Source organism: Rasamsonia byssochlamydoides (genome assembly GCF_041956645.1).
Source record: "Rasamsonia byssochlamydoides strain NRRL 3658 unplaced genomic scaffold VTN77scaffold_5, whole genome shotgun sequence".
Taxonomy (NCBI): domain Eukaryota; kingdom Fungi; phylum Ascomycota; class Eurotiomycetes; order Eurotiales; family Trichocomaceae; genus Rasamsonia; species Rasamsonia byssochlamydoides.
Window position 1 is genome coordinate 644411 of NW_027192388.1, and position 27653 is coordinate 672063.

Consider the following 27653-nt stretch of genomic DNA (forward strand, 5'->3'; position numbering starts at 1 on the left):
TAACTACTATCTCGCCCCGATGATGATGCCGTAATTCTTTCTCAAAGTTTAGCCCTCATAATTCTCATTCTTTGAGTTGTTAAGTACATGCGACCATAGGGTGTGGAAAACAGGGCTTCCCGTCCGCTCAGCCGTACTTAAGCCACACGCCGGCTGGTTAGTAGTTGGGTGGGTGACCACCAGCGAATCCCAGCTGTTGCATGTATCTCTTTTTACTGTTTTTTTCTTTCCCCTTTTCATGATTCTTCTGATCTTCTTTTCGTTTTCTGCCCATCGTATTACGAGTATCGTATACTGTCTTTAGTTTAGTCCTGTCAAGAGTCAATCAAGGAAGGAGTTCTATTTCTAGTTTAGCCATCATAATAGTTATGGACAAATCAGTTAGAATACATGTGATTGACTGGTGAAACAGAACTCAGAGTCTGAGACAGTGATCCCTACTCTATATATATCAGTTGTATGCCACATTACCAGCTTTCTCCCAATGAAATCAACAAGAACAAAGCGACTGCAGCAGCTCGTTGGTGGGCGCATGTGGCATCCTGTCGGCTGCAACGGATGACGACGCTAGTGACAACGGGCAGTCGGGCACCTGCCCAGTCAGGCTGTTAGATAACCTGGAGGAAAGTTCAACCATCCTCTAGCGTGCACATTGGGGCGATCATAGTAGTGTTGCATAGATAGGTAAACGTGGAAAATACCCGAGAGGCGAAGAGTTGTTCCATATGTACGGAGTACAGCACATACATACCATCCCGGATCTGAGAAACGAGATCTCCATCCAGATCTTGGTAGGCCAGGTGGATAGATCAATAGTCCATCCATCGGCTAGGGGAATTGCTGTGCGATGATATGATATCGCATCAGATCATAGAGGGAAATAGCGACTTCCTGATTTAGGAGGTCCCATCTGGAGGTACCTGCCTGGATGGGTACTGCCTAAGGTCCTTTCCGTAAAGAGCAGTCCCACCACGTGAGCTCCGTGAAAACGTCGATTGGTCAGCAAGACAAGCTGCGTGCGGCAAAACTTGTCACTGCGATTCTCCAAGAAGAGGCAGCTGACTTGATATAATGGTAATTAACTATTAGAATAATAATTACACCCATAGATATCTGTGTACAGTACAGAGTTTCTGTATGCGACAGACCCGGCCATTGGTGGAGCAATAGCCAGTCTGGGACGATCTAGGCCATGGGATGGCATCAGAACAGCTCTTTTCGGATACCAGCAGAGCTCCTGCAGCTAGTTCATGTGGCGAGAGGAGCTGGAGAGGGGTTGCTGACTACCATTGCAAGAATAATATTTTCTCCCATCAGCAGCGAATTGATTCAAATAATCCTGCTTCCAATACCGGCATCAGCTGGGGTATGCATTTTCTGGAGAAAAATTCCATAAGCTTGGGAGCTCCCTTGGTTGACCGCCCAGAAACTAAATGCGGTATCAACAGATAAGCTCCAACTAGTGGAACCCGCTCCTCTCCATCACCTCAAGGTTAATACTACCTGCGCTGCGTTCTGCTGAGCGAGGGCTGATCCTGCTCTGCTTTAATGGTGGTCAATTGATCGATTGCATTCCATCCATCCCTCCGTGGCGAATGCCTATCTCTGATAGCTGATCAGACTGTCCCTTATCTCAATCCCTCGCCTGCCAGTCTTGCGACGCTGGGCAGTGACTGCATCGGTAGCCCATCATGAGGTACGCCCACCAGTCGCAAGAAGTAAGAGTGTTGGACGATAGCCAGCACAGATGATACAGGCACGACGCTAACATGCCTCGTCCAGGTTCGGCGAACAGCTGCGATCGTCCATGATCAAGGACTTCTACTGGTATTACATCGCCTATGAAGACCTCAAGAACGCTCTCAAGACGCAATTCGTCACCGAGCCCACCCCGGACAACCCCAAGCCCGACCGCAAGCCCTGGACCGAGGAAGATGAGAAACGCTTTGTGTCCTTGCTCGAGAGTGAACTCGACAAGGTCTTCACCTTCCAGAAGCTCAAGAGCGAAGAGATCATCCGCCGCATCCAGACCAGCGAGCGAGAGGTCAACGATGTCGTCTCTCGTCTCGACGCCGGGCCCGGTCGACCCGACCGACCGACCGATGAAGATTTCCTCCTCCTCGAGGCTGACCTCAGCGACATCATCGCCGACGTCCACGATCTGGCCAAATTCACCCAGTTGAACTACACCGGCTTCCAGAAGATCATCAAGAAGCACGACGTACGTTGCCTCCTCCCAGACCCGGTCATCGTAATCACTGACACGTAGATAGAAACAAACCGGGTGGTATCTCAAACCCGTCTTTGCCGCCCGTCTCAACGCCAAGCCCTTCTTCAAGGACAACTACGACGCCTTTGTGGTGAAGCTGTCGCGCCTCTATGACCTCGTCCGGACCAAAGGCAACCCTGTCAAGGGAGACAGCGCTGCCGGCGGAGGCCAGCAGAACTTTATACGTCAGACCACCAAGTACTGGGTACATCGCGACAACATCACCGAGGTCAAGCTGATCATCCTCAAGGTCCGTTTTCCCCCTTCCTCTAACCTCGTCATCGAGACTAATGAGACGTCTAGCATCTCCCCGTACTGGTCTTCAATCCAAGCAAGGAATTTGAGGAAAAGGATTCTGCCATTTCATCCGTCTACTTCGATAATCCCGACACGTGGGAGCTCTATACCGGGCGTCTGAAGAAGACAGAAGGAGCAGAGGCGATTCGACTCCGGTGGTACGGAGGCATGGAGAATGACCAGATCTTCGTCGAGCGAAAAACGCATCGGGAGGACTGGACGGGAGAGAAATCAGTGAAAGCTCGGTTCCCCATGAAGGAGAAGCATGTGAACGCGTTTCTGTCGGGTCGGATGACGGTCGAGAGCGTGTTCGAAAAGATGCGCAAGGAAGGCAAGAAGACGGAGCAGCAGATCGCCGACTGGGAGCAATTGGCGCGAGAGATCCAATACCGAGTCATCACCCGCAAGCTCAGGCCCGTTGTCCGGACTTTCTACCATCGGACCGCGTTTCAGCTTCCCGGCGATGCTCGCGTCCGGATTTCCCTGGATACGGAGTTGAGCATGATCCGGGAAGATAACTTGGATGGTAAGCGGCGTGCGGGTGACAACTGGCGCCGGATGGATATCGGGATTGACTTCCCCTTCAACCAACTCCCACCCGAGGATATCGTGAGATTCCCCTACGCCGTGCTCGAGGTCAAGCTCCAGACCCAGGCTGGTCAGGAGCCTCCGAAGTGGATTCGGGATCTCACCGCAAGCCACCTTGTCGAAGCAGTCCCCAAATTTAGCAAGTTCATCCATGGCTGTGCCACTCTTTTCCCCGACCGGATCCATCTCCTGCCATTCTGGTTTCCCCAGATGGACGTAGATATCCGGAAACCCGTCACGCGCCGATATGGCATTGAGCGGCCTGCCCAAAGTACGAGTATATCTACGAGCGACGAAACCTTGGACGACGACGACGAATCGGAGGACGAGGAGGGACACGATAATCGTGCGGCTGACGTTCCTTCCGATCGCGAAGTGCGCCAGGAGCATGATGCAGCGGATAGCCATGCACACAATGGTTCGGTTCCTGAAGCGACTGGGAATGCTCTGGACATTGAGGAGCGGATCGCAGCCAATATTCTGGCTGGCGATGAAGACTATCCCCTGTATGATTCGGACGATGAGTCGGAGGATTCGGACGCGTTGGAAGAGGCACGGCGCGTTGGAGGAGCTTATTACTATAGGAAATTGCTCAGCTATTACGCGCACCGCACAGGACATGTGACTTGGGAAGTGCTCAAGTCGATTATCCCGGGACCGCGGGCGACGCAGATGCTGGATGAAGGGACTAATGGAATCACCATTATGGGGACGGGGAAACGTACCGTGAAACGGTTCATTGCTCCTAAAGGGAAGCGTAAGTTAAGCCCTGTTGCCTTTTTTACATTTTTTTTAACTAAACACCCACAGGTATCCACGTCCCCGTGCGCGTCGAACCCAAGGTCTACTTTGCCGCAGAGCGAACCTTCCTCTCGTGGTTGGAATTCTCCATCATCCTCGGCTCCATCGCTGCGACGCTGCTCAATTTTGGCAGCGACTATGTGACCTTTGCCTCGGCGTGGTGCTTTACCATCATTGCAGCGGTGTCGTTGCTGTACAGTGTCGTCTTGTACATTTGGCGTGTGGACAAGATCCGCAAGCGGCGCGACGTCAAACGCGTCTACCACGAGAAATGGGGTCCCACCATTCTGTGCCTGGGACTGTTGACGGCCGTGCTGGTGAACTTTATCCTCCGCATTCGACATGGTGGCTTCGCGACGGATGACGGCAACAAGCTTGGGAGAGGGGGAGCGAAACATGGGTGGGAGCTGTAACTTACGCATGTAACATTATATGCATGCCTCGAAGTTATTCCCTGCATGATATGGGCATGGTGATGTGCGTCTTGCTAGGACTATATTATTAACGCTGTGCTTTCTTATATGGTCAGCCTGATGGTACTGCTATATACAGTCTGGTTTCTGGTTGCTGTTGCTGTTTTCTTGACATGATGTTCCTACGTTATTCTGTCTGGTTTTGGTTCAGTTCGAGTTCACCAAGGCCGCGAGTTAAGGAAATTGCATGTACTGTACTGCACTGTACAATATGCATGAATGTGATGGATCCGTCAATTTGCCGAGATATCCCCTTCAAGTCTCACTAACATCTTCTAATGACAAGCGGCAAGTACACTGACTTGATTGAAAGACGCCAGGGGATTCTTTTTCACGAATCCAGCCTCAATACGTAAGGAGTAAGTCTGGCACTTAATCAGGCGTTTAGGTAGGATTCTCGTAGCCAACAAAGTTGGAGTAAGGTCCAACTAGTTTGCACTATGCCTTTTGTCACAGGGACGAGGTTGATGCGACTTGATACTGAAATCAGGGAGAATGGTATCCAGCGACACCACATGAGATGCAAAATCCAGCCTACACTCATCCTCTCCTCCTCCCCGGCCTACACTCCACCATCATGATTTCTCAATTGATAGGTAGGACAACATACTAATCAACCCGCATCTCTCCTGCACAATCTTTTCCCTGGCAAAATTTGTGCTGAAGCGAAATGTCGACCATCTCAGTCTCAGATTTCGACCCAGAAAGGCCGCTCGTTTCGAACGGACACTGCGTCGAATCATAGCCTCCGAGAAGGCCGTGGAAACATTTGCCCAGGTCATTGATGGCCCGCCTACGAAGACTGTTGCCATGAACGGTGGTGGTGACTTCAACGCCCCGATATCCTGGAACGATCGGAGCCCTCCGCCAGTTCTGTCAATGAGGCCGAGTAACTGCAAGAGAAGTTGTCAATCAGTACTTCGCGTGTCAGAGCAGAGGTGCCTGCTTCCTACACCCCATATGGTCTACTCACTCCAAAAGCTGACAACTAGTGAAGGCCGCTCAGGCTTATCAACATGCAGAACTGGATTCCCACGAGTTCGCGCTGCGACTTCTCGGTCTGGTGGCTATATCGCTCCACAACCTCGCAAAACGTGTTCAGCGATCTTCCCATCATCCGTCAAAACTGCCGTATCCAGATGGCACCTTCACGCCTGATCTCTTTCATTTCACCTACCAGTATTGGCAACAGTATCCCGGTCCGGCAGAGATGGTTGGGTGAAGCACAAGTCTTCGGCGGAACAGTGTTGTTTGAACATGGCGATGACGAGGTATATTACTCTGATTTTATCTATTTATCCTCGGAGGAATCAGTCTGATAACCAACGATTTTGTCCGACCTGTAAGTAAGCTAGCTCATCTGACCTGCCAGTAGAAACAGCCAAACCCTTACTTTCTCCAGCCCTTACTTAGATTAACCTGACCTATGTACTGTACTTACTTAGCTGGTCTGGCTGGTCAAACCCTCTCTTCTTACTCTTCTCCAGCTTTTTCAGGTTCTGGTATGTTTTGTTTCTCTTGGATCAAAGCCGGCTAAAAAAGGTGAGCATTTGACCAACCTCTCCAGCAGCTCAGCTCAGCTCAGCTCAGCTCAGCTATCATATTATCATATATATAAGCTGGCTAAAAAGTGATGGGTTTGACTCGACTGTTCAAACCTAAAGCCCCAAGGGTACTCTCACCAGCACTGGGTAGGTTCCGATCCAGCATGTGTCTAGAGAGAGAGAGAGTACAAACTACCTAGTATGCTTCTCATTCATTCCAAGCTAATACTCTTCTTGCCTTACTATACATGGCACTAATATAACTGAGAGATAAAAAAAGAATCATTCAATAAAAATATCATTTGCTGACATTGAACTTGAAATGAAATTCAATCGATCATATCTATCTTTAGACCTGCCTAATCATCGCTTTTTGATGCTCACGTCAAGATTGCCGATGACCCAGACTGTCACGAAGACGGCTAGCAGGCCCGCAGCAATGGTCAGTGGCTTACGGAGACCGGCTGTGAAGGGGTAGTCGTAGATAACCTGTTGATGCTAGGATTAGCATGGCACAACTCGTCAAGGGACTTCTTTTTTTTTTGGCACTTACAACCAACTGCGAGTCTCTCGCCTCGTCGGAAAGATTGTCCACACTCAGGCTCAGCGCTGTCCGGCCCACGGTGTCCATGAACGTGCGGTGCTTGGAGATGTTGGCCACAATCTGCGACGGATCCGGAAGACCGTTGCTCGTGGCACCCTCGACAATCTCGTACCGGACGTTGGTGGCTCCCTCCGGGAGGATCACGCGCACCACGACCTTCTCATACTGGATCCCTTCCGGGTTCTTGGGTCCCTCCAGAAAGGGCACCTTTAGCACATAAGAGTCCGTCCCCTCCGCGGATTTGCGCAGGAAGGAAGACAGCTCATTGTTCCAGCCAACCCGGAAGCTGTACTTCCACCCGCCAAACACTGGGTAGCGCGGCTTCAGCTCCAGATGCGCCTCTCGACCCTTGTTTCCGGGCCGGTAGCGGCTCGTGGACACATTGCCGATGTCGTCGGTGAAGTAAGGATCCACAGACCCCGGCTTCAGCGGGTACTTGAGCTCGCGAAGTGCAGAGGTGGGCATGTTGGTGTACGTCTTCAACGTCCAGTCGACGCGGTCAAAGTGGTTCGCAAGTTTGGCACCATCGTTCCGAAGCCAGTACCGCTCCTCCGTTGCAAGGTTACCACCCCAGTGGGACACCTCGAGGTCTCTTTCCAGCAGCGAGCTGGCCAAGATAGGTTTGGTGGCCTCAAAGCGGACGGTGATCGGATACGTGGCTCCCGCAGGCACCTTGTTGTACGGGCCATAGGTGTAGCTGGCCCCTTGTGTCTCGGGGTCGCTGCCAGATTTCAGTCCTGAGGTGGTCGTATAATCTGGGACATTGGTGTTGGGGAACTTGATCTTGGTCTTCTGGCTGTCCGTCGGGTAGGCCGATGGCACGTAAGCAGAGAAGGTGTAGGTCAGGTACTGCATGTCGCCTTGGTTGATGGCCTTGGGGAGCGGATCCAGAGCAGAGAGAATGTAGTACGAGATTCCCAACGTAAGCTGAGACGAAGAAGCTAGCGGTTCGGGGAAATGAATCTTGTAGAATTGCGAATCACTAAGAAGTGTCAGCAAGGACGCGACAATTGAGAAAAAGCAGCACAAACCTCGAGCTTTCAAGCTGCGTCGCTTCGACCTGGAAACGACCCTTCTCTGGGGCCTTCTTATTGCGAACCTCGAGCCCTCCAATCTTGCCAATGACGTCCGAAGGGAAGGCAAGATAGTAGTCGCTCTGCGGCTGCTTGTCCGTGTTCTCCACAACGACATTGATCGTTTCTCGAACGTAACCCTTTTCAAGATTCGTGTTCCGGACGAGATTCACATTCTTGAAAACCTGCGGGGGCTTGAAATCCTTGGGCAGAACCAGGCGCGACACAGACGAGCTGGTGTCGTTCGACTCTGCGGCGCATAGTATACTGCAAGTGGACAGCAAGCCGGCGAGGACAGTGAGGAATCTCATTGTGACGGCAGCGGTCTTGTGGCAGACCGCTCCGCAGTCCCCAATGCTTCACACAAACAACAAAAAAAAAGAGAATGAGCAAAAGCAAAAGAAGAAAGGGTGAAGCTGGGATGCAACTGTCGACGTATGCTTCAAGCAGCTTAGGTGTCCCTCCGGCGATTAGTACGGCGACCTTTTCGGCCACTTGGCGCACTCCGCATTATCAGGCTGAGCTCCGATTGATACAATGCATGCTGTGGGGACATTCGAGATAGCTACATAATCACCCTACAACTAAACTATATCTCAGTCCGAATTATGTCCTCTGCTGGCTTCCTTCCAGCATGATTTTTCCACGGTCTGCCGTGCGGCTGCGCGGCTTTCCAGCAAGACCAAGATTCCCCGGACTACGGCGCCTCTCGCAGAAAGCTGCTGATTTCGCTGGGAGTAAGTTCTTCCAGGTGTCGGAGGAGGTTCGGGATGCCGTGGCCACGGGGAAACCGGTAGTGGCGTTGGAAACGACAATCTATACGCATGGTACTTGATATGCTCATAGCCAATGCATACTGGATGACCCTAATGGATGCATATCAGGTTTCCCATACCCCGACAATGTGGCTCTCGCATCGCTGCTGGAATCTGTTGTCCGCACCAATGGCGGTGTCCCCGCGACGATCGCGGTGTTCAATGGCGTAGCTCGAGTGGGATTGGGGGCTGAAGAGATTATTGAATTGGCCTCGACGGCCAAAACGAAGTCGGCATTGAAGGTCTCCCGTCGAGACCTTGGCTACATCTGTGGCTTGGTAAGTAGATTTAGAGCTACTGAGTTCAGAATCAATTGCTAAGTCGTGATAGGGAATGGCTGGCAAACGCATCCACGGCGGCACCACCGTCTCAGGGACGATGATCCTCGCTCATCTGGCCGGTATCAAAGTCTTTGGAACCGGTGGACTCGGTGTGTGTCAGATGCAAATGTACTGTAAATTACAGGATGCTAATGTCTGTTAGGTGGTGTACACCGTGGAGGAGAAAGCTCCATGGACATCTCGGGTAGGTCAATCTGACTTCGCACGAACTCGACATGCTAACTCATGACAAGCCGATCTCACGGAGCTGGGACGAACTCCCGTGGCCGTGATCAGTTCCGGATGCAAGAGCTTCTTGGACATTCCGCGAACCCTCGAGTATCTCGAAACTGAAGGCGTCTTGGTCGGGACCTTTGCCGATGGACGGACAGGCCCGGTAGACTTTCCGGCATTCTTCACTCGAGACAGTGGTGTAAGAAGTCCAAAGGTGATCCAGGACGAGGCGGAGGCTGCCGCCATGATCTGTGAGTCCGATCTAATCACGTCCATCCGATCTTGGTACAGCGCTTTTACTAACGGGACGACGACAGTCGCCCAGTCTCAGCTTCCCGTGTCATCAGGGATCCATTTTGCGAACCCTGTGCCAGAACAGCATTCGATTCCGAAGTCCGAAATGGACGAGGTGATCCGAAGAGCTGTTTATCTTGCTGATGTCGAGGGATTTCACGGAAGTGACAACACCCCTTTCATCCTCAGCAAGATAAAAGAACTTACTGGCGGAAAGAGTGTCGCAGTCAATCGAGCTCTAGTTGAATCCAACGTGAGGAGGGCAACTAGGGTTGCCGTGGAGCTTGCTAAGCTTGAACAGACACACAATGGACAGATTGATCAGTGAGCTTCTCCAGGTCAAACCGTAGGAGCTGTGCATGTGCGCTAATGTCTCTTGTATCTACTTTGTGCAGGCGAATGCCAGTGAGTTCTGGGGTGGCATCAGACCCCTCTACATCAAGTCCACCCCCAGTACAACATGATAGCAAGACAGAAACCCCAGGGTCATCCACACTGCCGCAGACACGAGTGGAAAAAGCAGATGTCTTGGTTGCAGGGTCTCTTGCGATTGACTTCTCCTGTGACTACGCCCCCTTGGGTGACCAGAGCAAAGAGATATCACCTGTTCCACATACCTCCAATCCAGCCATCATTGGGCAAAGCTTGGGGGGTGTAGGTCATAACGTCGCTCTTGCTGCACACTACGCCGGCAGCTCGGTGCTTTTCTGCAGCGCAGTGGCGGACGACCTGAGCGGCCAGGCTGCCCTTTCGGCTCTTGAGAAGGAGAACTTGAGCGCAGAAGGCATCCAAACCCTGCCACCTTCATTAGGAGTGAGAACGGCACAGTATGTCGCCGTAAATGATGCAAAGAAAGATCTGGTCGTTGCCATGGCAGACATGGGCATCATGGAGCTCCCCGAGCATGACTTCAACTTCGATGGTTTTTGGGATCCGATACTGGCCCGAACCAGGCCCAACTGGGTCGTGGTAGATGCGAACTGGAGCGCTGGAATTTTGGCGAAGTGGATTGCGTCGGCCAAAAAGCATGGCGCTCGGGTGGCTTTTGAGCCTGTATCGACCGCCAAAGCCACCAGAATCTTCAGCAGGGACGGATCGGGCACCGCGGTGATCGGACCGTCAGACACGGTTCCCAACCATAAATTGAATCTGGCGGCTCCCAACAACCTGGAACTGGCATCGATGTACACCACGGCTCGCGACAACGGACTCTTTGACTCTCCTGAATGGTGGAGCGTCATCGACGGGCTGGGCATGTCGAGCGCCGGGGCTCGAGATCGGCTGGTCTCCATCACATCCAATGCCATCGTCGACGAGGGCCTTCCGCAGCAGAGCATCCAACTGCTGCCATTTATCCCATGCATTCTGACCAAGCTGGGGCCGCAGGGAGTCTTGCTTACGCAGTTGCTCCAGCCTAACGATCCCCGTTTGACTTCTCCTGACTCTGCGCCCTACATCCTGTCTCGAGCAGTTGGCAACGACCTCATTGGGGGAGTGTACATGAGGCTGTTCCCTCCTGAGACCGTTCTGGCCGGCAGAGACGTTGTGAGCGTGAACGGCGCGGGAGATACGCTGCTGGGTGTTGTCGTGGCGGGATTGGCGATGGAGTCGGAGACGAAACAGGCAAAGAGACTAGAAGACATTATACCCATAGCCCAGAAGGCTAGCCTGAGGACGCTACAAAGCTCTGACAGTGTGAGCGTCGATATCAGGGGGTTGAGGGCGCTTTTGAAATAGAAATAGAGAAAGAGAACCAAGCATCTATGAAGAAATATAATTCTATATAATTTCTATCTCTTCTATTGTAGTAGATCTATACGACGTTTGCAGACATGTTGCCAGCCTTTCGGACTTTCTCTTCTCCTTCTTGAGAGAATAGTAATACCCTGTCTCTCTTGTCCAGACGGCTAGAAAAAAAATGAAAAAAGTGCCCTAAACTGTTTGTCACGTTTCTCACCCCAAGGGCATGTACAGTACCTACTATAACAGGCATGACTGCCCATCGGGAAAATTCGGAACGAATATACCAGAGGACCGACGATTGCCGGCAGTCCACGAAGGATACAAACAGGTGGGGAAAGCCCAGGCACACACACTGAATAAGATCATCTTAAGACTCAGGAGGCCAAAAGAATTGAGCAGAATTAGCATGACTGTGCTTCAGGTTAACGATTACCGTCTAGCCGAGGCTGGGTGTGGCCGAGGCACGTGAATAACAGAATGATCCGCGAGGAATTCCATCATTGAGAGAGATTTCTCGAGTCGTGAGAGTCTTGAATCTAACAGTAATATCACTCTTGAATGCACGAGGAAATTGACAGTGGTAGCTGATTCTTAGCTTTGAGCCTCGGACCTGTCTCCGTGGCTTGATGGGCGTGGATGGCAAGAAAGACTTCATTTCCCCGCATTGCTTAGTATCCCTCGGAGATGCCGTCAGTACATACTTTTTTACAATGTACGTTGTCACTTCGTATGTGCCTGGAGGAAAAGCAAGATGCACTCACTACATTATGTACTACTGTTCCTTCTGGGAATACTCCGTACAGCACTACTACTAGTCAGGCAGACCTAAGCGTGCTGACTTGCCGCCTTGGGAGTCGTGACATGCGGGCAAATGCATGACGCACACAATCTGTCGCGTGGGGAGGAATTCGTCCAACGACCACGTCCAATGAACTGCTTCTCATTATTTTCTTGTAGCAGGCAGTGGAGTCTTGTCACAGTATGTAGTGACTCTCACTATTGAAAGAATGACAGTGGTGCTGGTACTGTAATTAATTATCAGGGAAGAAATGGAGCCCTGGAAAGCTAATAGCTAGTGAATTTAACACTATTAGAAGGAAGAGACTAGCAAACACCGAAATACGGTGCACAACAGCAGTTGCAGTAATTACCAAGTGTGGAGGTCTCTTTTTCTTTTTACTGCACTTGCTGCCTGAGGCATTCACGCCATCGAATCTTCCTGTATTTCTCGAAACAACCCCGCCAACAGACAGAAGACAAGACAGATCCAGAGATCAACCAGAGCCAAAGGAGTAACATTGATGTTGGTTCTGCAATATCACACTCCTTCTCCTGTCTTGCAGCTTCCTGGATTCGGGTCAACTTGTCAGGCATCAATTGAGGCCATTGCCGCAAACTGGGTCGAGGTCTCCAATCATTATTAATCTTTTCCACCCCATATTTCTTCCACGCTAACAGTAATCGCGCATTCGCACAGTCCTGTCTGTTCGATGCAGCTTGCATCCTGCGATCTTGGGTGAAGCTTCATTCTTCTCCTCATATGCCTCTGTTGTATGCGGGGTGTTCCTGCCAGCTGAATCACTCATTCCTGCTCGACGGCGCTCCCTCCGCCCGAGGCGCATCTCTCCCCGCAGGCGCCAGCAATTGCAGTCTCTCTCCACTCTTCAGCCCTGCCGCGTCGGCGAGCTAATTCCAGCGCATCGCGACATACCTCCCCCAGCTGTCCTGCTCTGATCACGATCAGCACACGAGCTGCAGTCAATCGATCTTCTCTCTTCTGTGCGATTAATCTGCACTATCTCGTCTACCGTGTTCCTCGGCTTATCGATAGCCCGGCTAGCAGATCCGAAATCCCACCGCCATTCCCCTCCGTCCGGACAGCAGCAAAGACGCGATCGACTAGTCTCCCGTTGGAATACGGTTGTGGTGCTGCTACTGGCGTAACGTCTTCAACGACCCTCACGATCCCAGTTTGAATGACTCAAATACTGGGGGCTGTGAACCCGGTGCGCTGGTTCGAGAATTACCCTCATCTGCGACGGCCTAGAGGAGGGGCTGGAAAAGCACTTCGGCTACCTGCAGCAAGGCTGGGAGGTGATCTGTTCGGTGATTGAATGCCAAGGGAAACAACTCGCGTCCAGAGCAGGCTGCGCGATCTCACAGTCCACAGATTATGACGGAGACCGGCAAAGATGGCTCGCGATCCCCCTCGGAGGATCACAGTGCTGGCGACCAGGAATCCGGCGACGTAGCCGAACAGAACAGGTCGACTGAATCGAAGACTCAGTCGAACAGCGGCGAGAATGGAACGACTCAGGATGGGCAGAAGCCTGTCTCCACCAACCCCAAGGACCCGTCAAGGCCGCGACGGAAGAAGGCAAGACGAGCTTGCTTTGCTTGTCAACGGGCTCATCTGACGTGCGGTATGTATTTTTCACAGCACGTAAAACATCCGTTGTGTAGACTGTCACATGCTGATGACAATACAGGTGACGAAAGGCCTTGTCAACGGTGCATCAAACGGGGGCTACAGGATGCCTGCCATGACGGAGTCCGGAAAAAGGCCAAATATCTCCACGATGCGCCAGACGCTGCGCTCATGCTGGGCGTGGGTGGAAATTTCTACAATGCGATGCGCAATAACAACAGCAACAACAAAAGTCCAGCCTTCTCGCAGAATGGGACCAATGCGACCAAAGCCGAAGCGAACTCTGGCAACAACTTCTATCCTACGTCGCAACCGTCTTCCTTTGGTGCCTTCGAACAGAACAAGACCCCAAATCAGATGTCCTCGCAGACCCTGCCGGAGAATACGATCAAGTTTAATACCCAGTCGCCCGTGTCGCCCACCTTCAGCATGACGACGACCTCTGCCATGCCTTCTACGATGACCCAGCAAACATCCGACAGCGTAGCGTCGCTTGGCACGGCTCCCTCGCAGAGTCCGTTCGGAGGCGCGTTCTTCGATCCCAGCGATCCCGCGTTGTTCAACTTCGACCTGGCCAGCATGAACTTTGGAAACCGTTACGGTGCGATGGAATTTGGTATGCTAGGACACATGGCCACAGGGGCTGGGGATACGCCGCCCAGCGACACGGCGACGCAGCGCGGGTCGGTAGGACGCAGTGGCTCGCAGCAGTTTTCTACGCCGGCGCCCGGTTCTGGCTTTGGGGAGAGTCCTAGTAATCAACAATCGTTCATGTTCGGGGACCCGATCCTGAACGACTGGTCGAACGGACAGACGTCGGGTCCTGTGAACGTCGGCAGTCTTTACGGAGCGTCTGGCCAGGGCAACCTGGTTGCCGGACACCTGTTGAAACAGGATGCGCCGCACGCGTTTGCCATCGGAAGCGGGTCAGGCAATTTCGCGAGCCCACCGTCGACGACCAGCCCTCAGACGACGACGGCGAATAACAATTACGATGATTCGACGACTGCCAACAAGTCGAAGCCGGTGATCTCCACCCCGCATCTGCGGCATCAGAGCTTGTTCAGTACCGTCAAACGGCGCGAGCGCGATCCGTCCTCGATCTACGAAAGTGTCAAGGAGCCTTACTCGTACACCAACGGGTTCCACAAATTGACCGCTTTCATCCAGCGACGATTCTCGCCGCAGAAGACGTTGCGAATTGCCAAGGCGCTGGCCTCGATTCGTCCGTCGTTCATTGCGACGACGAAGACGCTGAATCAGGATGACTTGATCTTCATGGAGAAGTGCTTCCAGCGGACGCTGTGGGAATACGAGGACTTTATCAACGCATGTGGCACGCCGACCATTGTCTGCCGGCGCACCGGAGAGGTGGCCGCCGTGGGGAAGGAATTCAGCATCCTCACGGGATGGAAGAAGGAGGTGCTTCTGGGGAAGGCGCCCAATCTGAATGTCAACACGGGGGGTGATTCCTCGTCGGGTTCTTCGTCACGGGGCAGTTTCACTCCGCGGGATAGCGGTCCGTCACCTACAGGGACCATGCAGCCGGTGTTTCTGGCCGAACTGCTCGACGACGACAGCGTGATCGAGTTCTATGAAGACTTTGCGCGGCTGGCGTTTGGCGATTCACGGGGCAGCGTGATGACGACGTGCAAGCTGCTGAAATACAAGACGAAGGAAGACATGGAGCTGGTCAAGTCGGATGACGGGAAATGGAACACGCATGTTGGCAAGGGGGGGATTGCCGGCGAGGCTGGCATGAACCGGTTGGGCTTTAAAGACGGCAAGGTCGAGTGCAGTTACTGCTGGACAGTCAAACGAGACGTATTCGATATTCCGATGTTGATAGTAATGAATGTACGTTGACAGTCACACTCCAAGTGAACAGGTTGATGATGCTGACTGGTGACAGTTCCTACCGCATATCTGATCTGATTTTCTCGTTGCATTCGCATAAATCTCGGGAACCAAAAGTGATACCAGGGTTATGGGTTTGTATTTTTGCAAAAATGGTTCATACGTTCATACGTTTTATGCCCTTTGGGTGGGTTTGCTGCGTGTACATATAGCAGTCATAGCGTTGGTCTTGTCTTGATTCTTGTTTGATTGATTGAATTTGGTTTACGGTGGTCTGAACCAGTGGAATGGTGAATCTTTCTTGTACAGACAGACAAACAGACAAATAGCTGTTATTTCTGTTGTGATTTGTTGGTGTACATATCTAGGTACTTTTCAGCAAAATGGATCAATGAGTGAGACCAGCAAGTGTCTTTCAGGTTCCTCTTGTAAGCAAGCAAGCTTATCTAAGAGGAAAGGGGAGAAGAGGAAAATACCTATCATCTAGATGGACCGTGCAAAAACCAACCAAGCCAATGGTCTGAATCTGAATATTTACGAGTAAGTAAGTAATCAGATCTAATCTGCCGTTGTGTAACTACTGTACATAATAATCCAATCCGCTATGTGGTAGAATTTGACTTATCGATATCGATAGCGCTCACTCCGTCCAGTCTCCGCCGCGGCGCCGCTGGTCCCCTCCGAGCTTCTGCTTCTTCCGCCTTCCACCCCACCACCATCAGTCATCATCTCCCTCCCGTTGGAGTCTTGTCACCACAACAGCAAACAACACAGGAACTAACCTGCTTAATCTTCTTAATTACCGAGCCAATCAACCAGTCAATCAACCTTCGAAAGAAAGAAGAGAGACCACAAGACAATGCGTCCAGACGGCCCTCGAGACCCCGTCGCGGGGCCGGACAGCGGGCCTGAGCCGCCGTTTCCTATCCGTTTGGAAGGGCCGGTTATTAAGGGGTTTGGGAGGGGGAGTAAGGAGGTACGTTTGTCGTTGTTTTCTTTTCTTTAAACTGAATTGCATCTAGATTTTGTTTGTTATATTTATTCATATGAATTGGGTTTCGTTTGGTGGGGGTCCAATCATTTTTCAACTTTCATATCATATCGATATTGTATTATGTTATATTGCTTTGGTTTGCTTTGCTTTTATTTTATTTCGTGGCCTTTGTTTTTTTTTTTTGCTCGTTAGGAATGGAATGGAAAAAAAAGAAAGAAAGAAAAAAATGCAGAGCAGACCTGGCCAGATCCGATCAGATCCACTGGTCTACCTGGTCTACTAGAGACTGCTTTTGACTGCTGAAAAGAAGGAAAGAAATGGATTTGATTTTTAATTCATGGCAAAAAGGAGAAAGCAAAGCAGGCCGGGAGCATTCTATTCTATTCCTCTCGTCCTGTCGTTGTCATCTTGTCATCGTCATTATCTTCTTTTCCTTCTCTGTATCTCTGTCTTTTTTTTTCTCGTTGATTTCTGCTCTGTTAATTCAATTCTCTTCAAGAGCCTTGAGCTTGGATGAGTGAAGTGGCTACCTGTCTATCTATCTTCTTCACCTCCCTATCTTTCAATTCTGTCTACAAAGTCCATTGCACACCTACATGTCTACCTCAGTTCAGGTTCAAATATTCCATGACATTTATGCTAATACAGTTTCCAGCTCGGTATCCCCACCGCCAACATCCCCCCGGACGGGCTAGACCAGTATCCAGACCTGCAGACGGGCGTCTACTACGGCGTTGTGGCACTGGATCCAGCGCGGTTCGTCTACAACAAGGATGAATCTACCGCTCAGACTATAGACGGGGATGGTGCCGGTGCCGGTGCCACGACGACAAAATCAGCTACGATTCTCCCCGCTGTGCTGAGTATTGGGTATAATCCGTTTTATAAGAATACGGTTCGGTCGGTGGTATGTACACATACAGACACATTTATATATGCTAACACATTTCACTGCTACTGATACCGATACTGATATGAAAATGATCCTGATACTGATGATACTAATAATGCTAACCAGGAAATCCACATCATGCCCCCCCTATCATCCCCCTCTCCAACAGCCGTCAGCACCACCACCACCAACCCTGACGGCTCCAGCACGAAAGTAACCTTCCACAAACTCCCCGACTTCTACTCCACGACGCTCCACCTGCTGATTCTGGGGTACATCCGCCCGGAATACGACTACGTCTCGCTCGAGGCCCTGGTGGAGGATATTCGCGTTGACTGTGAGGTTGCGCGCAAGAGTCTGGAGAGGGAGGGGTATCGGGTTTACCTTGCTGAAAACGAGGACGAGGGGGACGAGAATGTGAAGGAGCAGAGGGAATGGCTGCGGAGTTTTTAACATTATTCTATTTTATTTTATGGAACTCTCACATCTCCATTCCTCCCCTCCCGAGGATATTGTTCTTTACTTAGTGTATGTAAATAGCTGCTTTTTGTTTGTTTTTTCTGATTGATAGATAGATAAATAGATGGATATATAGATAACACTTTCTATCTTTTCTGTTGTCTTCAGTTGAGTGACGGTGTGGGAGAATTGCTGAGTCCCATTTTTATGTGGAGACACACACACACACACACACATACAGAAACGTTCACTTCCTTGACAGTGATATTGCCAATATCAGGGCAAACAATGAATATGATCAATCGATCTCTTTTCTGACTAATTTACTAGACTGACTGACTGTCCAGGTTTTTTTTTTCTTCCGGGCACAGTCCAGTCATTCTTATTTCGATTTTTTATTTACCTATCTATCTACCTATCTATATATCCATCTATTATTCCCTGTTATTGTCTGTAACTAGCTATTTTTGTCTCAGTATGATTTTTTTTTGTTCCCCGTTTTGTGTCTGTCTTTGTTTCTGTCTTGCTTGTTTGTTTTCGAAGCGATAGTGATAGATAGATGGATAGATAGATAGATTTATAGATAGATAGATACATAGACCGTACGCATGGATGATGACTGACTAACTACAACTTCATATTAGTCATTATAATTGTCAACTTTTGACTGAGTGAGACAAGTCTATTTTTGACTAGACTAGACTGGCTGGCTGGCTGGCTGGCTGGCTGACTGACTGATTATCTACCTAGGTAGTAGACTAGACTATGTAGAACTCCTGGATGGATAGATATCTGCCAGCACAGGACAGGATCCAGCCCAAAAAGAAGAGGAAGAGGAAGAAGAAGTAGAAAGACAATAGATAATACTTAGGTACAGAAGGAGACTAGATCAAAAACCATGAGAATAATCTATCTAATCTCATCTAATTCTAGACTAATTATATACAAGCCCAAGAACCTAACCTACCTAGTAGTAGGCTCGGGGGAGGGGGAGGGGGTCGATCAGATAGATAGTCTATGTCTATAGATTCCATCAATCTCGTTTCTGGAGATGTCTCAGATAAAAGATAACTAGTTACCTAGGTAACTAACTGTTTTGCTTCACAGGGAAGTTGAGTAGCTATGATTATTAATTAATGGCTTTGAGGCTGGAACTCCTTGGTGCTGGGAATGGAGATGGACATGCACATATACTTACATGTATGTACATGTACAGTACATTATGTGTCATATTTCTGTCTACAGATTTCCAGATCTATGTACAGTGCAGTACACACTACAAAATCACTCACTGACAGACAGAGAACTCATTCTGATCTTATTAGATGATCCTGAATTGACAGCAAAGACTTTGCCAAAAAACAGTGTATGCAAAACTAACATATACAAAAACTAATATAGGTAATAGGTATGATGCTATATTAACAACACCGAGTCTCATAACAAACTATGTCTATCTATGCACTAGATATGTATGTACAGTACAGTACAACATGTACACGTCAGTCAATAGACAATGGATGACTCTTGATTATGAACTAACTTCCTCCGAGTCGAGGCGCAAAGCGCAATAGTGTAATATCTATCGTATCGTATAGATATGTATGTACTATATAGATATGGGTTATGGATGTAGTCTTCTGAAAAAAGATCGACTCGACTGATGACTGTCCAACGTCTATGTCATCGACGTCGCGAATCGACTCTTCTTTCGGATTTGTTTGCCGTAGCGGAAGAATATGTATCTAGACGAGTTAGCCAGTTGGCCAAACACAAAAAGGAGTGTGGGTGTAACTTACGGAAAAGGAAGCATAGCCAAGGTCAGAAATGCCAAAAGAGACGTCGCCCACTGGTTACCCAGTCGTTCGTACACTATAGGTCACCGTTAGCATGTTGCACGTGGAAAAAATATTGGAAAGCGATGCAAGCTGTTACAATGACAGCGGAGTACATGCATGCAGCACGTGTCATGTAACACAACTTGCATATGACATGCCAAGCCAAGCAAGCAGACATGCAACAAGGAGACATCACATACTGTAGGTCCCAAACAGAGGAAAGATTCCGGCAAAGCTCGATCGAGCAAAGCTGTTGGCTGCCAACGCACTGGCTGCGTATAAAGGATATGCGTCCACCAAAAAGGTAAAGACCCCCGAATACACGAGGACGGTCCTGCAGCAGTCAGCGAAGATTCATGATGGGTACGAGTCTACCAACTCACCCCGCTCCAAACAGAGCGCTTCCAATGATAGGAGCAATCCAATGAACGTGAGGATAAATCGTCCACGCAAAGATGAACAGTCCGATAGTCACGAGAGGGCCGCCGCCGATAGCTACAAACGTTAACAGCCATCCAGACACAACTTCAAACAGGTACCCACCAGGAGGCAGTCGCCATTCCGGCATAAATTCTCCCTTTTCTCCAGCTGCCGCCGCGTGGTTCCTTTCCAGACGAGCGTAGTTCCTCCGCCAGAACGGATCCGTCATGATGGCGAGCATCATGCCAACGAAGATTCCGAGAAAAGAGCAGCCAACCTGCCACAGGTTGAAGCCATATACACCGCTGAAAACTGTCTGGAAGGCTCCAAAAAAGAGATACAGGATTCCCAGCAGAATGGCCGAGAAGATGCACAGATTCAGACACATCGGCTCCAACGTCAACAGCAGCATAGGCCGGTAGATCGAGCGGACGATCGTCTGCAAGATCGACTTCTTCGTCTTCTCCATCGGGGCGATGTATCTCTGGTCTCCGGTTTCCTTGCGGAGTTTGATTGCCTTGCGCTTCAACAGGCTGTTGATGTCAGTTAGGAACAAGTTGCCGGACAAGACAACCAACAGGAATGCCACTTACACCGGATGGTAGGTTTCAGGAACGAAGACAGAGATCGCCACCAACATTGCTCCAGCCCAGATGAGAAGGACGTAAAATGTCCAGCGCCTGGCGGGTCAGCACGAATTCTAACCTGACAAAAAGGACTGCAACATACCATGTGCTGAATTCATTGATAAACCCGGCAACACTAGGATGACTAGTCAGTCGACACGCTCCAAAATATACTCTATTTTCGCTTCCTTACAGAGGACCTAGCTCCGGCCCGACAAACGGACTGGCCGTGTAGATCATCATCGGGGCAGCCAGCTCGTGGCGAGCAAACAAGTCACCAACAGTTCCTCCCGCAACACTCAAAAAGGCACTGCCTGACAGACCGCTGAAGAAACGGACGACGATCATGGTTTGGATGTTCTGTGCGACGGCACACGGGATAAGCCAGATCACGAAAAAGGCAAATGACACGATGTAGATAATCCTTCGACCGTAGAACTAGTAACATCAGTATCAGTATCAGAATCCATCAGCTATCTACGAAGGATCTGCGACTGGACTGACCTCCGACAGAGGACCCAGGAACAACGGACCGACACCTGAAAGCAAGCAGCGTCAGCAATATCCCAGCAAGATCGACATGCCAACATACCAAGACCGAAAATGTAGGTCGTCAATCCCAAAGTCGCAACCTCACGCGAACAGTGAAACTCCTTCGTCAATTGGGCGTACGTCATGACATACATAGACGAGGTGCAGGTTCTGAACGTCGTCAGCCTGCGATTACGTGCACACCAGAGACACCACTTACACGCAAATCGACCCGACAGACACGATGAGCACGATCAGCCATCGTCTCGCAAGGCTGAAATTGCGAGGATTCATCGGATCATTCTCCTCCCAGGTGACCAACAGCTCTGATTCAGCCGCCGCAGCACCATCCATGTCCTTTGGTTGTTCCTGGGTATCGCCATTGTTCTCATTCTCCGCGTCGTCGTCGTCTGCTGCTCCAATGCTGTAGCCATCGTTCAGGGACCAGCTACGGTCCAGCGGTCTGGAGCCGTGAGAATCGGTCTTGTGGACGGTCAGATGCTGATTGCGCATTTCGGAGGCGATCGGTTCGTAGGTCGTTTCGTCATCCTCGTCACGATTCTCCGGGTTGACTTTTTCAACTGTCTCGGGCTTCGTGGTGCTGGGGATCTCTGCATGCGAGTCTGCCATTGTCGGCAAAAAGAACAGCCGACAGGCGAGGCGAGCAGCGGCGCAAAAGGGAGGATGCGATGCTCGACGAGTCGACGAGATGCGATAGGTATCACTCAACGGCCTGATTGGTTAGAGGATCTTGCAATTAGTAAGAGCAATGAAATGGCGCATATTAAGACCTTGAAGCTGAAAAGCAAACAGAATTGAGTTTGCGATAGAAAGCGGGGAACTAAGCTACGTACCTTGGTAGGTCCTTCTAGGTGGTGTGGCAACGAAGCCCCTACCTAGGTACCTACCTGCTCTCCTCCTCTCGCGCGCTCAATTCAAGACAACCTTGTCTCGCTGAATTTCCCTTCTCAACGAAGGGAAAGAAAATACTAATGCGAGAGATTATATATACCCGTTGAGTTGTCTATAGGGAAGCTTCGACCATGCAAGGAAGAGAAAGACAAAGGAGCCCCCAAAAAGAGTGTCCTACGGAGATACGCGATTTATATGACAATCTCCAGACAATAGGCGGAGGGGAAAGAGATCATCGTGATTTAGCATCCGTTAAGTCACTTAAGTGACCCAGTAAGGTCACTCGGAAATCGAAGCGATGAGGAGGAAGTGGGCCCTCACGGACTCAACTCAATCGTTTAACTCCTAACGACTGATGATCATCGTGGCGAGAGCCAGTAACAAACTACTGGTCAGCAGTCCAAGAAAGGAATCGTCATGAACGCCATCATTATTAATCCTGTCAAGTATGGAGTACCTACTGGTAGCTTCGATAGCTGGAGACATCCCCGGCCCGCGCGGACCCTGCGGGTTAGGGTTCATCCGAATGACCCATCATGTCCCAACTTTCAGCATCGGCCCGATGGGGCCAGGGCCAGCTGACTGACGATCGACTATCGACTATCGATTTCGCGATATCATACTCCGTACGGAGGTGTCATATGAATAAGACGGAACTAAGCCGATCTGCTGACGAGATCTTACATCTTACATGCACCTTAAAACTTAATCTGACGGAAACAAGGCTGTTGAACGGATATATCCTGATAGTCTCGCGCTATCGAGAGCCGAGGAAAAGAAAATAACAAGGGATGGAAGGAGGCGAGAGAGACTGGAAGGCTAGTAGATGGCCGTTTTCTCAAAATGGGGTCCAATCACTTGATTAGCCGGACTCATGGCCTGCATTCGTCACATTGCATTTCGACCAAAATCAATCAAGGCAGGGACCTGGAAATGCCATCGACAGCAGCTGTGGCTCTCCAGCAGATCAGCAATGGACCATCGTTTCCCTGAACTCGCTATTCCTGACTGAATAGATTGTTTGCTGACAATCAGAATATGGGAACAACGATACAGACAGAGAGCACAAGAACGAAAGGAAATATATAATAGCTTCATGCATTCAATGCATCCTAAGCTATGTAGGAATCTGTCGGAGAACGTTTCAACTGCAGAAGACATCTTTGTCATCGATAATAGGCCCTCGGCAGTGGAGGCGGCGGGGAATAGTTCGGCCTGGTGGCTTGGTAAGAGACTCGCGAGAAGTTGGTCCAATTGGTTTGCGCAGGCCTGCCACTTTCCAGCTCCTTGATTGCTGCGATATCCTGTACCTGGATGCGCTGCCGGCGCCGCATACACCCCTCAATACAGCCATGGATGAAAAGGAAAGTGTGCATAAGCCTAGATCGGCCGACATGTCAGATTCGCCGACAATGAAAAATCGATTGTGTATGCAAGAAGTGAATCAGACTCACCACACAGGAATGGCAAAGACGACGCCTGCCAACTCCAGCTCGCCAATCTGATACAGCGCCGGGAAGCACCATCTGCTCAACGCATTCATATCCATGTCACAGTAGACCATACCGTTTGCCTCCACTGTCGCGCTCGTCCACAGGTTGAACACGCCACCCCAGGCGGCAAATACAACACCAGGAATGAGCGCCGCCCAGATGAGGAAGTCGACAATGCCCTCGAAGATTGAATGAACCGGCTGAGCGTTCCACAGGACGTAGATTGTCGCAAAGAGGTTGTACACAAACGCCAGCCCGAGCTGTTGAGTGCGTCAGCGATGGATCCAACGACAGAAGGTCTCATAGGGAAGAGCGAAAGCAGCATACTGGCACAACAGGAATCGAGTCCTGCCAGTCTCCCTTAATGGGACCGTTCGTATGGACAAAATTCTGGTTCCACGGCATGATTGCTGCGGCAAACGAAGCGGATGCGACGAGCGCCAGAGGAGCCGTGAGGGCCCGGATGACCGTCTTTCGCAGCAGCCAGGGTGAATTGCCCGCATCCAACAGTCTCTGTCGAGTGTTCGCCCAGTGAAAACTGAGCCTGAAGAAGGCGTCACTCATTTTGCCTGTCGTCCTTCTCTGTCGTTGTCTCCCTAGTCTCTGGTGATCTCGTCCACTGGTGCCCCTGTCCGAGTCAAGGCCACTCTGCAGTGTTCAATCCTTCACGCTCAAAGGAGAATGGTCTTCAAAACACCATTCATAAACTGCGACCAGCGCAAAAGAAAGAAACAAAAACAATGACCCTCACCTGGAGGCAACGATAACTAGCAAAGATAACAAAAGAAAGGAACGTGAACAGAATGCAAAAGGGGTATTAAAAAGGAAGGTAGAACAACGAATCTTTCATCGCAAGATGAAAGAAAAAAGAAGGACAGAATAAAATGGGCCAGAGTAGGAAGGCACAGAGGGTGGAAGAAGAGAAGGGAAGAGGGGGACAGAGGAAAAGGAATATGACTAGCAGAGGAAGGAGTCTGCTAGCTATCCCATCCCTGAACTGGTGCTCATCTCCATCCAGGCCTTTGACAAGAGCAGTTACTCCGAGGGAGCCTCAGCCACACACAACACATACCAAGCCTGGCATGATGAAATCCGACTAACCGCAGACAGAAGCTAACCAGAGATCCCAGCGGCAATCAATTCTCCTTATAGGGACTCCTGAAACTGGAATGGAGATCTGGCGCGGGGAAGCTGTCAAGAAAAACCCCCTTCAAGTTTCAAAAATGTACTGACGTTTGTACCGTAGTGGCAGGCGGTGTTAGTAGTGGTATGGCAGGATAACTCCATGCAATTTAGAAAAAGACACGCGTTGATTGGAGAGGATAGAAGAGCATATCGTTCGGCCGGTCAATCAGAGAGCGTTGCTTGACATGCAGGGGTCAACCTGAGACAATGGACAGGTCAAACACAAAGTGTCACAGACTTAACAGCGCCTCGTGGAGCCAAACACTCCACGCCAACCCTGGTAATCCAAGATGTCCTGCAGAAACAGGTTCATGCACCTTTAACCGATTCTGAGCAAATGACGCGTGTTGCTTGCTCCTAGGAACAACAGCCTACATAGCACCTACTAAATAAAGTCAACAGACCGAACGTCAAGGATCAGGGATACGAATACGTTCATTATGAATCTATAGACTAAGATACATGTGACTCTTCCCAGCAAATCACCAGAGCCTCAGCAGATGGACAGGGTCCAGATCACCCGATCTTCGGCTCTGAAACCAGGAGCACCCAGGCCCTCCAACAAGCTTGCAAGCGGTAATAGTAATAAACACAAATACTGTCATATCCTGCAAAAGAAGGCATAGAAGACAAAACACCGCAGCTGCCGTCATAGAAACCAAAAGCCCTGCTCCCAAACAGACCCGCCCAGAAAATTTCGAAAGCAATTCAAAGAGAAAAGCAAAACAAATCCAAAACTGTACAGGAAGCAGGCTCTTCAGAAAGAAGACAGCCCAAAGTCAGATAGAACACTCCATGACCCAAGTCAGATATCGTCCGTTTTCTTTTTATTGTTAGCTCTTCACGCGACAGTTTCCGTAGCCTGGCTGGCAATCTCGCCGCCGGCCTCCGTTTCGGCCCAGGAACCCCAAAGGGCACGTTTGGCCTTTATGCGGAGAGGGCCTCCGATGACATTGTTGCTTTGCTCCACCTTGATCGCGTCCTTGGTCGCCAACACGAGCGTTTCGAAGAACATCTTGGTGGCATCGGCCTTGGTCGTCTCCTTCTCCGGACATAGACTCTGGAACAGCACGCTCTTCTTCTGTGGCGATGGCGCTTCAGCAGCCGCCGCTCCCCCAAAGCGCTCTCGGAGGAGGTGGACAGCATGCTTGGTACCAAGAGAGACAGGGCCACTGTCCGCCGCGTGGACCACCGTGTCATCGTAATCCTCCGGCAGTGCACCCGACCCCTCATCTTCACTGGCGTGTCGGTCACCCTCATCGGCGGGGAATTCAATCTGGCTTTGCTGAAGTGTAGTGTCGAGACCAATGCCTTCGTCCACATGGACGGCGCCGTCGTCGTCGCCCAGCTCCAAGGCAGGGACATTGGCATTAGCGGCATCGATGTCCAAGTCGGACACGCCGCTGTCCCGCTTCCTCTTCAGCTCCCCAGCTTTTCGAACGTTATCGAGCGACAACATGCCTCGGAGCTCGGGAGCCCAGCCGCGCCCACGGCCCTCTCCCAGAACGCTGGACACAAAGTCCCCATTCTTCTGCATGTTCATCAGAGTCAACAGCACGGGATCCCGAGGCAAGAATGAAGTGGGTCTCAGAATCTCCGACCGATCCTCTTGTTGTTGTCTAACTACCTCGTTGGTGAAAACGGTGAGTTCGTCGCTTTCAATGACCTTACGCCGTTTGATCCGTTGTCTCTCTTGAACAGCAACATCTCCCTCTTGCGCAGCATTGTCTTCCTCATCCGGCGCAACACTAGCGCGGGGAGAAGCAAAGCGATCTGGGGACTCCCGCTGGGATGGAGTCTCCTCCGGCCTCGACTCGGCATGTTCTCCAGGAGCAGTGATGGTAACGTCGCCGTCACCGCCCAGATCCATCGGATCGTCGGGCTGCACGAATCGGTCCAAATTGTCATGGCTGTCCTCTCCGACGTCCATCTTGTCCAAAGGAGCATCATCTTCTCCCAGGTCCAGCGGGAGGTCGACATCCTGGAGCTTGCCCTCCTCGCTAAACAGATCTTCTTCCACAGGGCGTGGCGCAGGCGCGTCTCGACCAACTTCGATGCTGAAGTCATGACCAAGGGGCGTGTCATCTTCGCCCAAGTCCAGATCGACCAAAGTATGGTCTTCGAGACGGGCCGGTTCCTGGGATCCAAAACGCTGGGTGCTGCTCTCTGGCAACAGCTGGCTCGAAAACTTGACGGACGACCCCGGTCGCTTACCCTCTGGCTCCAGATTCAGAGACTGTGGGAGGAGAAGCGAAGAAGTATCCAAGTTCATGAACAAATCGGATTCGGTGAGCACATCAGGAAGAGTGATGCCGCCCGGCGGCAATGTCACATTGGTGGGAAGATCGTTGTTGTTGGTCAGACGGAAGGCCTAAAGGGCGACGGTCAGTGAGGGAGTTCCAGCTATAGCGACAAGAAACGTAGGAAAACCGACCATCTTGATTTTCATCAACGCCTCATTGCAATCGTCGAGCAGATAACGCGCTTTCCGGCCATATATGCGCACAACACCTAGTAAAAGCTGGCCGCTGAGTCGCAGAGCCATGGGTGCCTGTCCCTGATCCACAATGGCACTGACACTGCTCTCAATGTTCGACTGGAGAATATGCGACTTGGACAGTTTGCGTTCCAGATTGGCGGAGAGCCAGACGCGAGCCAATGGCCCGGTCTTCGAGAGGAGGGTCTCGGAGTAGAACATCGCGTCACAGCTGTCGACAGACGCTGGACAATTAATTCAAAACGAGATCGTGTCGAGTACAAGACCCGACTCCAGGTGGGCGGTGGTCCAAAAAGAAAAGGGTCCAGTCGGGCCCGGGGTCAATTAATGACGCGCCTATCCAAACAACCAACAGCTTGCGCGACAGTCTGAAATTATCCTGAAGGAGAGTGCAAATAAGACGTAGTGTCTCTGCGAGTAATTCTCAAATGTGCAGAGACCCTTGCACCAAAAAGGGGAAGGATGA

At 50.7% G+C, this 27653-nt stretch overlaps 8 protein-coding genes across 8 annotated transcripts; 4 read left to right on the top strand and 4 right to left on the bottom strand.

Annotated features, from left to right (window-relative positions):
• Positions 1–1691: 1691 nt before the first annotated feature.
• Positions 1692–4368, top strand: VTN77DRAFT_6588 (uncharacterized protein; the record flags this gene model as incomplete). Its single annotated transcript, XM_069422882.1, has 5 exons — positions 1692–1696; positions 1783–2221; positions 2274–2519; positions 2573–3911; positions 3965–4368. 5 exons carry the CDS (start codon positions 1692–1694, stop codon positions 4366–4368), a joined length of 2433 nt encoding a protein of 810 aa, XP_069281498.1.
• Positions 4369–6335: 1967 nt separating this feature from the next.
• On the bottom strand, positions 6336–7960 carry VTN77DRAFT_6589 (uncharacterized protein; the record flags this gene model as incomplete). The annotated part of the gene is made up of 3 exons (XM_069422883.1): positions 6336–6461; positions 6526–7558; positions 7608–7960. 3 exons carry the CDS (start codon positions 7958–7960, stop codon positions 6336–6338), a joined length of 1512 nt encoding a protein of 503 aa, XP_069281499.1.
• Positions 7961–8283: 323 nt separating this feature from the next.
• Positions 8284–11049, top strand: VTN77DRAFT_6590 (uncharacterized protein; the record flags this gene model as incomplete). Its single annotated transcript, XM_069422885.1, has 7 exons — positions 8284–8476; positions 8534–8742; positions 8795–8894; positions 8948–8989; positions 9039–9269; positions 9336–9636; positions 9708–11049. The coding sequence occupies 7 exons, from the start codon at positions 8284–8286 to the stop codon at positions 11047–11049; spliced, it is 2418 nt and encodes an 805-aa protein (XP_069281500.1).
• A 2179-nt stretch (positions 11050–13228) lies between these two features.
• VTN77DRAFT_6591 (uncharacterized protein) lies at positions 13229–15413 on the top strand (the record flags this gene model as incomplete). Its single annotated transcript, XM_069422886.1, has 3 exons — positions 13229–13478; positions 13545–15340; positions 15396–15413. 3 exons carry the CDS (start codon positions 13229–13231, stop codon positions 15411–15413), a joined length of 2064 nt encoding a protein of 687 aa, XP_069281501.1.
• A 786-nt stretch (positions 15414–16199) lies between these two features.
• Positions 16200–17679, top strand: VTN77DRAFT_6592 (uncharacterized protein; the record flags this gene model as incomplete). Its single annotated transcript, XM_069422887.1, has 3 exons — positions 16200–16316; positions 16990–17241; positions 17353–17679. The coding sequence occupies 3 exons, from the start codon at positions 16200–16202 to the stop codon at positions 17677–17679; spliced, it is 696 nt and encodes a 231-aa protein (XP_069281502.1).
• Positions 17680–19363: 1684 nt separating this feature from the next.
• VTN77DRAFT_6593 (uncharacterized protein) lies at positions 19364–21730 on the bottom strand (the record flags this gene model as incomplete). Its single annotated transcript, XM_069422888.1, has 11 exons — positions 19364–19430; positions 19485–19557; positions 19724–19857; positions 19907–20018; positions 20067–20476; positions 20537–20623; positions 20673–20705; positions 20763–21007; positions 21074–21108; positions 21162–21271; positions 21321–21730. 11 exons carry the CDS (start codon positions 21728–21730, stop codon positions 19364–19366), a joined length of 1716 nt encoding a protein of 571 aa, XP_069281503.1.
• A 1448-nt stretch (positions 21731–23178) lies between these two features.
• Positions 23179–24069, bottom strand: VTN77DRAFT_6594 (uncharacterized protein; the record flags this gene model as incomplete). Its single annotated transcript, XM_069422889.1, has 3 exons — positions 23179–23392; positions 23467–23765; positions 23833–24069. 3 exons carry the CDS (start codon positions 24067–24069, stop codon positions 23179–23181), a joined length of 750 nt encoding a protein of 249 aa, XP_069281504.1.
• A 1462-nt stretch (positions 24070–25531) lies between these two features.
• On the bottom strand, positions 25532–27388 carry VTN77DRAFT_6595 (uncharacterized protein; the record flags this gene model as incomplete). Its single annotated transcript, XM_069422890.1, has 2 exons — positions 25532–27061; positions 27125–27388. The coding sequence occupies 2 exons, from the start codon at positions 27386–27388 to the stop codon at positions 25532–25534; spliced, it is 1794 nt and encodes a 597-aa protein (XP_069281505.1).
• Between the last annotated feature and the right edge of the window lie 265 nt (positions 27389–27653).